Source organism: Phoenix dactylifera, chromosome 6, assembly GCF_051530095.1.
Source record: "Phoenix dactylifera cultivar Ajwa chromosome 6, Ajwa_hap1_PhDact_Kaust_v1.1, whole genome shotgun sequence".
NCBI lineage: Eukaryota > Viridiplantae > Streptophyta > Magnoliopsida > Arecales > Arecaceae > Phoenix > Phoenix dactylifera.
Genome location: NC_143195.1, coordinates 37,607,100 through 37,617,768, shown reverse-complemented (window position 1 = coordinate 37,617,768; position 10,669 = coordinate 37,607,100). Strand labels below are relative to the sequence as shown.

Below are 10,669 nucleotides of genomic sequence, written 5' to 3'. Positions count from 1 at the left end.
TTCCACAATCCATTCATCAGCAGCTAATCTGAGCTCACGAAGAGCTCATGCGATTGGCGGACAGGCCAAGCTTGAACCTAAAATGTGAGGTAACTTGCAGTCAGCTTGATCAAGCTCGCAAATATAGATAAATAATAAATGATATATATCATCAGAGACCCTCAGGCCTTCTTTATTATTATTATTTTTTAAAAAAATTAGAAGATATCTGCAGACTTAACACACCTGAAGCGGCTTAGCCAACCCACTACTTTGGTCCCAAAGTCATCCCTAGAAGGCGCAAAGCCAATTACAGCCTCTCAAAATAAGATTTGCCATACTGATTGTACTGATACTGAATTGATACGTAGTCTCATATGGTACCGATACTAATACTGTAATAAAATGATACCAGTATAGGATTTGGTATCAAGCAGCAAACCTTGTGTCTTGACCTATTTTATGGAGATTAACCCTCAGAAAACCATGCGCTGCCCCCTTGCCATTGCTGCTGCCATCCATAATTTGACAAAAACCACTGATGGGGAAGTGGCTCGGTGGATCAGGCGTTCTACTTGGCGCGGGAGTCTTTTAACCTGCAAGATCTTCCAGCACAACAAATAAAAAAGAAAAGAAAAGAAAAGAAAAGCCCTGCGAGATGTTCCCACAACTGAAAAGTTCTGCTCATCAAATTACAGAATCATAATACACGCATGTTGGCACAGCAATGGCTCTATCCCAAGGAAAGAGTCACATATTTGCCAAATCATACACAGACATACATGAATGACAGACATACATGAATGGCAAACATACAAACTAGATTAAGAAATTTATCAATGCTTCAACCTTGAGACCATATGCTCAGACCTCTGCAGGGGAAATAATAAGGATCAACATTGGTATTATAACAGAAAAACCTCATACAAACCAAAATATTTGGCATACTAGTTCGGACCTAATTAATCAAATACGAAGAAGTAAACAAAGCTCGGTGAAAGAAAAAACTGTCTTTCACAAATTAATAGCATGGACTAATCTGAAGTATTTTTTGCATGCACTTCTAGATATATGAATATATACCAATAAAAGGAAAACGTTTATTCTTCCTTTTTCTCTAGGTGGTTAATTTTCTATGGAAATAAAATATATAAAATTATCATTTTTTTTTCCTTTATCACAGCTCTTTTATTTAAGAAGAGTACTTTTAAAACTATACATAAAGAGCATGTGCAAAGCGCATTCTCCATTTTGAAACTAGAGAGAAGCCAGGTTCTAATATCACCATTGTGATTGAGCTTCCAATGACACTAATCTTGTAGGTTAAGCTGACATAGCAGCCAACAAACTGCAGTTGGATGTTTGTAGAGACTGGGATGCCACACTGGGATGCACACACACACAGAGGGAGGGGAGAGAGAGAGAATGAAAAAAAAGAGGACTGACCTGTTCGCTGTAAGGCAGATACTTCCCATCAAATGTAATAACTACACGGTCCTTCCCATCAACACCTTGAACCTTGTCAACCGAACAGTGGAAGTCTATAGCTGACATACTGAAAAAGAAGTAAAACTATCACCCAAATAATCGTCGTTCTTTATGTAGTGAATCATTATGATGAAACATAATCAAAACCTGACCCTCCCGTATTAGATATTCTAAGAGAAAACGATAAAATTGAATCTTCATCTACCAAGCCAAGCTGTCAGAGCCATTGCAGTCTGTAAAAATATAAAAGCTATGATTTTCACATCATGATATCATATAATTTTCCTATGATTTGATGTTCAGTTGTAATATATAATTTCATATTTATACGGATAGGGCTTTATCTTGGTCATTCAATAGTTAAAATCATTTTTTTGAGAATATTCAATAGTTACTACCATTGTCTTTGAAATTGCAATGAAGAGCATAAATTGTACATCAACTTACATGCCATCACCAAAGTCCTCATTAATGATTTCTTTGATGCTCTCTCCATAATGCATAACAGCTTCATTCAATCTGCAAGATCCACAGATTATTAGCTGAAAAGACTAGCAACGACTGTTTAACAGTTCCGTAGCAAAATACATTAAATTAATGTTATATCCAGATGGTTTTTAGAACCGACTCTTCCGTAGCAAAATATTAGCTGAAAAGAATGACCATCTGATTGATTTAAGAGTTTTCAACTTTTATCAATTTAAGGAAGAGACATACATGTTCAATGACAAGGGAATGAACCCAACATTAACACAAAGGACTGGACCACAAATTACGGCACCAAGGAAAACATGCAGAACAGCATTAAAAAACTAGTGCCAGACAGATTAATTCACAAAAAGGAGCAACCGCCACCTGAAAGCAGCACTCCTGGAGAATAAAGAGCTAGCGCGAGGCAGGCAGTTTTGAACATCTAAGAATGCCAAAACTTTTTCAGCACAAATAGTTGCTACTGCATGACCAATGGATCGGACAACATATGCATAGGGAGTATAACAATCAACCGGCAGTAAGCGACCACAAAGAAAATACCAAAGGACAGATTCAAACCAGCAACTCAACAGGCAACACCAAAAGCATCTAAGAATCCACCAGTTAAGAGCTGAAATCACCAGTAATTAATAGTATATCAGACAAATTCTGATACATCTAAATAGCTGTCAAAGAAATTAGACAGGTGAATGTTCCTCTTCTTCTAGATAGACCAGGCGACATAAGATAAAAATACACAGCTAAGTATCTTAATGGCTGGGAAACAGTTTGAACATGATGCAAAAGAAGTTCCATATCTATGTTACAGTTTCCAGGATTCTCAAAAGAGTTCAAAGAATTGCTTGCAGCTAGCCAGGATACTATTTTTCTTCTTCTTAAAAAAAAGAAGATAAATGGCTTCCTAGGTAAAAGAAAGAACTTAAGAAGGACCCTGAAGTTTTGCCAGTAATCATCAATATGGACTTCATCATGCACCAAAACCATTAATAAATAGTAACATAAAAAGTTGTGGAAGACCAAAGATGCCCTTATTATAAGCAATTGAGAGGGATGCAAACATGGAGTTGGCAAACAACTTAAATCACAGATAAATGAGAGGACAATTTTAGGGGATTATACTGAGTGATCCTAAAGACGGCCCACAGCAACCATCCTCACAAAATGTCGTGGGAAACTATGTAATCCTGAACCAGCAAAACGATCTTCCAAATCCTTGGAAAACTTGAAATAGTTAATATACATATGAAATGACAACCACCAGATAATTAAACAGTAGGCATCACACCACATTCTTAGAACCACTCCTCAAAACTTCACAAACTTAGGGCCTCCATGTAACATCTAGAGGCGCACAGCCTCTTTGAAACACTTTCAAATGGCTCCTTGTAATCGTTGTAATGCCAACATTTGAAGTCTAAAAAACATTAAACAAGGAGCCAACTCCCACATCAACTGAACCTCCCCAAAGTTAATAAAACAGCCACTACCAATCCTGTACGTAATCACTTTCTTAAACTTTGGGCACACAGACCTTGAAAGCTACCTAACCCCAAATGCCAAACTATTCAAAGCTTCCATCATCACTTGTGGCTAAGAATTTTCAGAGAACTACTTATTTCTAACTCTCCATGCACATCATCAAATACTCTGCTTACCGTCCATCGACTTTGTTACGATACAATGCAAACCAATAATGATCAAATATGGGTATGAATGTAAGAATGACAGGACAAAGACACTAAAAACCCATGAGAGAAGGGAATCCTAAAGCCATTCAGAGAGGCAAGAAGACAGACGGAGAACGAGGTGTAAATGTTAACTAGGAAATTGAGAATGCAAGGGGAAAGACAAAAAGAGCGGACTTGATGAAGCCAGAAAACAACCAAAAGAGACGTGAACAAAGCTAATAACCAAGCGCATCTAATGAAAGGTTACGCAAGGAGCGAAGGACCAGGTATGAAAACCCAAAATATTTGGTATCGCCGAGATTTGATCACTAGAATGGGTTCTCTTCCCAAAGAATCCATCTTTTGTGTCTGTGTGCAGCCTCAAAAAGGGCAAAATCAAGAAGAAGTAGGGTGACAAAATTAAACAACTGGTTAGACCCTAAATCCATACAACGGGTTTCTTCTTCCCAAAAAAATAGAGATAGACATGTGGTGGGGGGAAGGGAATCGGAGAAAGAAACGATGAAGATACTTTTGAACGGGCATGCGAGGTCCAAATTCGGAACAAGAGAAAGAAACAGGAGACCTAATTAAATTCAAGCCCTCGCAGGACCAGCAAATCACCGAATGATCCAAGAATGGAGAGCATAGAAAGAAGCAATCAATGAATAAGAGGGAAAAAGAGAGGGGATTGGGTGACGTACCGGTAGATGGCGGGGTCCTGGATGAGATTGGGGTTGTAGGAGCGGAAAGGCGGTTCCATCATCTTGGAGACGAGGTCATCGGTGAGGGTTGGGAGGGCGGAGCGGAGGGCGAGGGCGGTTGAGGGCTTTAGCTGGGCCTGGCGGCGGAGGAGCTGGGCGACGTAGACGTTGGTGAGCCCCGTCTCCGCCGCTATCTGGGAGTTGGACTTCCCCGACGCCTTCTTCGCCGCCATCAGCCGCCCCACCACCTTCTCGTCGGCCATCGCCCGTCCTGCATCCATCGCTTTCCCTTCCTCCGTCCGGAACAGCGTAGCAGCACAAGAACAAGATTACCACCGACACGGAGCTCTCCATTTCGTTTATACTCTGATATATAAAAGGATAAGCAAGCAGAAATAAGAAGGCAACGCAAGGGATCCCACAAAGGCATTACACGTATGACAAGGAATTCTCCTATTCGCTTTCAGGGGGAAGAGAAGAGTGACACATCAGCTTGGTAGCTTTTTACGTTTGAGATGACTAATTAGTATTGTTCATGATTTTTTTGTGGGGTTACAGAATTATCTGTCTAATTTTGCGGTTTTTTTCCCAAAAATCTCCTAATTTTTTAACTAATAATTGTAAGAATTTCAACAAAAAAAATTCCCTCCGGTCATGCCAGGTTGAGCTAACCATACGTTAGACTTGGACACAAGAAATACTAAATTTTATATAAATTATCAGTAAACTGCCAAGTAATTTTTTTTACAATAATTTTTTTTTTATGAATATCTTTCTAAATATCAAATTTTATATGAATATCCTTCTAAAAATAATATTTGCATGTATACCTTTGTAAAGCACTTGTTTTGCTATTTTTTTTTTATTTTTGCGTATGTATCCACACCATCTAACGTCGTTAGAAAATTAACGGTTTCAAATTAAAATGACTAAAATATCCATAATGGGTAGATATGCAAAAAAAAATATTTATAAGACGATCAAGATAAAAAATAAAAAAATAATTTTAAAATCCTAATTTATTTTTAATTAAAATAAATATGATTTTTGTTAAAAAATCGTTATATTACGAGCATTTGTGTAAAAAATAGTATTTTATAAATGTATGGAAAAAAAATTTTAGGAGAATATACATGGAAATTTTTTTTTTTTGTGCTAGAACGGGTATTTCATACATCACATGTACGAATACATCCAAGAAAATCAGAAAGCAAAAGGTTCCGAAATGCTCTGGGCATCTCTTTCTCTCCAGGCCATAGGGTACCTCCTGAGTGGCTCGCTACATAAGCTCCATCCAGTTGGCCGCCCTATTGGCCTCACGATATACATGCAGAGCTTGAAATGTGACATCCTCCCTCCCCATCTCCCAAATGTCGCGGAGCAGGGGATGATCTCTATAAAATTGAACTCGCCTGAAGCATTCGCCACGCGTAGCACATATCCATCCAGGCCGCCCGCAGTTCTGTCTTAGAAACCGAGGTATCAAAAATCTGACAGCCTCCCGCCGCCACTGCACAAGAACTCGGTCCTCTGATAATGAATTCAGCCCCACCTCTCCTACCTCCATCCAAGACTGAGCCATCAAAATTGATCTTGAAAAAATTCGGAGGTAGAGGCTCCCAGATAAAGAATACCGTATGTGGAGCTGCCGCATTATTGGGGCCGAGGTGTCTGTGAACTCCGAGCCAAACATATCACGACTGACAATCCCATAATCCTATCATGCGGAAATGGGTCGCGGATCCAACGGCTAGCAACATATGGTGCTTTTGTCAAACCGTTACCAATGGACAGCGCAAGATAGCCAGCCTCGCCGCCTATAACTGCGGGAACGCCAACGAAAAGATCGTTCGGTTTGTCCGAAACTCGAGTCGGCCTGCCGTTGCCGCCCGCCGCTCCTCCCTCTTCTTTTTCTAAATTATTCTCTTCTTCTAGTCCCCAGTCGGTTTTTTACTTGTTATTCCTAGTTTGGGGATATTTCTTTCCTGTTCGATCCATTCGTCGCTCGAATTCCTGCTTTTTCTGCAGATTTTTTTTGGCAATAAAGCGATCCCTATCCAGCTTTCCTATCCGGAAGAAGGGAAAAATTCCCCCTTTGATCGTTTTATCGGTCTGGGTATGGGATCTCTCGAGGAAATCGAGCAGTAGACGAAGCTTTTCAGGTTTCCGGTGAAGAAGAATGGATTGGCGCCGTGGGAGCCACAAAACCGACGGCAGGGGCAAGCCCCCTATTGTTGAGGGGCCTGTTGATGTATTAAATAATAGGAAACGGCAGGAAGACGAGACGAGAACTCTTCTGCCGCCGGCTGCCAAGGGAGGGATGGCCGGAAAGGGGAAGAGATCTGGGAAGAGGAAAGTCCTGTGGAACGACTGCGATGGGAACAAACTCGTCCAAGTTTTGGAATTCCATCCCAGGTTAGTCCTCATCCAAGCCCGTCCATTTTTTTCAGTTTCTTTTATCATAGGTTTTTTTTTTTTTCCATCATTCCCGAATTCTTATGGGGGTGTGTTTAGTCTACATTGATTATTCACTAAAAAAAAATTAATATTTTTATAAAACTAAAAAGGTTTAAATAATATTTTTCAACTATTTTTTTTGGTTAAGATTCTTAGTCTTATCAAATGTGAGTTAATTATAATACTTATAATTAAATTTAAATAGATTTGAGTTTTATTTTATTATTTTTAATATATATATTTATTGGAACTCGAAAGGAATCATCAAAAAAGAATTAAGAGTACTTTTTTAATATTCTGACCTTGTTATATAGAACTAAATGGGCATGTTCTTGATAGTCTTCTCATCCATTGTATATTTTTCTTGGTACTTGCAGTGATTCAAGCGACTTGGAGGATGGATATCTGGATTCCTGTATATGTACAGTCATGTATATATATATATTTTTTACACAATATTGCTACAGCTTCAGCTGTCTTTAGAAATGGCAGAAAATTTAACACCTGGTCATGTTTGAAGTTGCTGGTTGTCTATGGGAGCAAATTTTCCGACATGAACCACCCTGCCGGTTCTCTTTAGATGTCATTCTCGCATTTACATGAATATGATTAGATTCTATACGTCACTATTGGTTTTCTTTTTTTTTTGGGTACAATAAAGTGATATTTGTTTGGAAAGCAGTTTGCGCCGCGAAAAAAAGTGATATTTGTGAGTATGGCTTCAAGATAGTGTAATATATGAATATGATATGGCTTGTGTAATAGTTGCCCTTGAAAGAAATTTCCACTATAACTAGTGAGGAAGAACGGCCAAAAATGAATTCTTAATTTTTAGAAAAAAAATATAAAAAAGAATCGTGGCTAATAAATAATATTTGAGAGATTCTTGCTGAACTCAGATTTATTTGAACGTATAAATAATCTTACCTTCCTGTGACGAAAGAAAAGCTCGTAGAATTTAGATCTAGATAATTTTAATATGAGCGGGTTTCTCTCTTTTTTGATAAAGGATTGAAAAAAATCCATGACAATTCCTAGCCGAACGCAGTCGTCGACAGAAAAAAAATCGTTATCGTGGGCCGACGTGGCAATTCCTTATTGGATCTGGAATCCGCTTCTAAACTAATCAGAAGCTGACACGTCCTCGGCTGCTGTCTTGGACCGAATAACCGGCCCGCAGACGCGGATCACGTCTCCACCATTTTCCCTACGCCTCCAAACGATACCCAAAACACGACACGAATCATATAAAATTTAAAACGACACGTGGCAAATTTTGATAGGGAGATGCACGTAGCCACGGTAACTCCACGCGCCTTCCCAACATTGCTCTGCCCAACGGTCGAATTCTCCAAGCTCATTGGAAACCCTTCAACGCTCTAGTCACCGTTTTGTCCTCCACAATTTAAGTCTCTCCTCCAAGCAAAACCTCCCAAGCTTTCTTCCTGTCTTCTCTGTTTCCTTCTCCTATTCTCTTTGATCCCATCCTCCATTTCCCCCCCGGTGAGGAAGCACCTTGGCTCTCTCCAATTCATTCCAAGCAGAAGGTAAGGGGAGAGAGCTGTGTTTATTTTCCTTGCTCATGGGGTGCTTCCTGGCCTGCTTTGGGGGTGCCAAGGATGGAAAGAGACGAAGACAAGCGAATAAATCACTACCAGTAGATCGGGTAGGTTTTTCTCCAGAGTTTTAACCCTTTGTTTTTGTTTCATTTCATACAATCTCCGTCAGTCCTTCTACCTTACTGTGCACTTCTTAGGTATGCGAGAGTTGCAAACCTCTGCGGAGCCCCTCTTCGAAGCAACTCGCACCGAATCTTTCTCCAAAGAAACTCGTCTCAGAAGCAGTGGATTCAACTCCGGAGTCGAGGTATTATTTTCATTGTTCCTTCGAACTTCTTTTCTAATTTACTAATGTTTGTGCTTTATTGGTACTATTCTCAATGCGTGTGGTTCCAGCTGCTGCGTTCTATATGCCTGGTAATTTTGTCACTTAATCCTCAATGTGGCTTTGATCTGTTCCTGCCCTTTCAGTTCAGCTAGGATTTAATATTTTATCTTCTGTATTTGTAGAGAGAATCATGAGCAGGGGAGATGTGGCAGCAGCAAGAAGAAAGTAACATTTGATTTGATTGTCCAAACGTACGAAGCGGTCTTAATAGACGAAGATCCAAAGCATTCATCAGAGGATAAGAAAGAGGATGAAGTGATAACAGAAGAAAGAAAGCCTGAGGAAGGTGAAGATAAATCTCTTCCGAAGTCGGGAGCTTCTCTCTTGAACCATAGGTATCAAAATTGTGAGGGTAGTGATGTTGATGATGATATTGACTATGGGGAGGAAGAAGAAGACGAGGAGGAGGATTATGAGGACTCTGATTTAGATGAGGAAGATAATAATGCTGTCGAAATAGAGGGAAATGAGGAAGAGTCTAATGCTTCGTTTCTTTCGCTACCAATGGAGAAAGAACAGCAATGCATCCAGGAAGTTAACAGTCCAAAATCCAAGTGTGTCTCCCCTCCTGATAGGCAGCCACCCCTTCTGGCCAGAGGTATACGCGGCAGGAGCCGGTATGTCCATCCTGCTCTGAATCCTGTAGAAAATCTCACTCAGTGGAGGCAAGTTAAGCTGTGCGCAGCTCCGTCGAAGAATCAAAAGAAGGAAAATATCAACTCGGATGCAGAGAACAAGATAACTGTCAATCCTGAGCCTGCATTTGAGATCGGGGAGTTCCGAAAGCTCGCTAGCTCAAATCCAAGACCCAATTGCCCTGCTAAACATGATATTCCTGTGGATGCTAGCCTTTCTAACTGGCTGGTCTCATTGGATAATTCAGATACGGAAAGGCCCCAGCAAAGCAATTCTCATTTCTCCGAATCGTCAGTTGGTCAAGAGGAGGGATCTATTTTAGCTTTTCTAAATTAAAACCAGAGAAGTGATTCAGGTTCTTCTTGCCAATCTGGCTAGACAATCAAAGGGATTCCAAATACCACAAGCACATACAGAGAGAGGCATGTTAAAGTAGCAGAAAACAATAGTTCTAAATATGAATTGCGAGCACTATCGTCTTTTCTCATCAAAGGTGCTGCTTATGCTTGCACAAGCTGCTGTGCTCATGGTGGATGACTGGATTCTAGTATGTGAGTTGAACTGTTGTGTGAGTACCATAGTTTTTTGTCCCCTTTCCTCATCAGCTTATGGCGTAATGCTTTCCACTTGTCGAAGAACTCTTGGCAAAGTTGTCTCTAGAGCTCGCCTGAGCCATCCTTCAACTACAAGTTCAGTGTGAATTCAACTTTTCTACTGTATATTCTATCACTGTCTGATGGGTTATGATGCCATTGTATTGTCAATAAGGCATTAAGTCTTCATTCATGACTGTGTGAGAAACAAACAATTACTGAAATCGTGCACATTCTTGAGGTATGTATCAGTCGATTTTGTTTTTTCCTTTTCATAGGCACCATTTCTAATGATCTATTCTTAACTTGATAAATGGTATGCATAAATGTCTGTAACAAGTTGAGCTAGATGTCCAATTTTAGGGCGTGTAATTTGAGGACCGTAAAAGGGTGCCAAATTTGCGGTTCTCCTAATATCATACTAAACTGTGTTCCACATGGATGTGATATATTTGATTTTCTTTATGGAGCAACCCTTCCGGTCTGATCCTTCTTACGTAATTAGATTCTTAGCTTGAATTTGAATTCCAGAAGGTGCTTACATGACAAAATCAAGTACCTTAAAGACCTTGCAGGAAAAGAAAAGGAGGAAACTGAAGAGATCCCAGAATGAGTTATGAAATATCTTAAACAATTGGTCTTATATGGAAGGATCAAAGTAAATGACATTGATACACAACTTTCTGCAATATCAGGAATTAAACAT

At 39.7% G+C, this 10,669-nt stretch overlaps 2 protein-coding genes and 1 long non-coding RNA gene across 5 annotated transcripts; 2 read left to right on the top strand and 1 right to left on the bottom strand.

The window, feature by feature from the left end:
- Positions 1 to 148: 148 nt before the first annotated feature.
- On the bottom strand, positions 149 to 4,691 carry CYN (cyanase). 3 transcript variants are annotated; one of them, XM_088724078.2, is made up of 4 exons: positions 4,331 to 4,691; positions 1,915 to 1,986; positions 1,426 to 1,534; positions 149 to 584 (listed from the first exon to the last, which is right to left on the bottom strand). In XM_088724078.2, the coding sequence occupies exons 1-4, from the start codon at positions 4,609 to 4,611 to the stop codon at positions 456 to 458; spliced, it is 591 nt and encodes a 196-aa protein (XP_088580204.2). In that variant the 5' UTR covers positions 4,612 to 4,691; the 3' UTR covers positions 149 to 455. The 3 variants fall into 3 exon arrangements, with proteins under 3 accessions (XP_088580204.2, XP_008785175.4, XP_008785176.2); XM_008786953.5 differs by having other exon boundaries at positions 149 to 575; XM_008786954.6 differs by lacking the exon at positions 149 to 584 and adding an exon at positions 639 to 851 and having other exon boundaries at positions 4,331 to 4,689.
- Positions 4,692 to 6,208: 1,517 nt separating this feature from the next.
- LOC148703274 (uncharacterized) lies at positions 6,209 to 7,408 on the top strand. The gene is made up of 2 exons (XR_015988317.2): positions 6,209 to 6,745; positions 7,165 to 7,408. It is a non-coding gene; the product is annotated as an uncharacterized LOC148703274 (long non-coding RNA).
- A 798-nt stretch (positions 7,409 to 8,206) lies between these two features.
- On the top strand, positions 8,207 to 10,645 carry LOC103704000 (uncharacterized). The gene is made up of 3 exons (XM_089923698.1): positions 8,207 to 8,453; positions 8,544 to 8,653; positions 8,857 to 10,645. Exons 1-3 carry the CDS (start codon positions 8,370 to 8,372, stop codon positions 9,704 to 9,706), a joined length of 1,044 nt encoding a protein of 347 aa, XP_089779824.1. The 5' UTR covers positions 8,207 to 8,369; the 3' UTR covers positions 9,707 to 10,645.
- Positions 10,646 to 10,669: the final 24 nt, after the last annotated feature.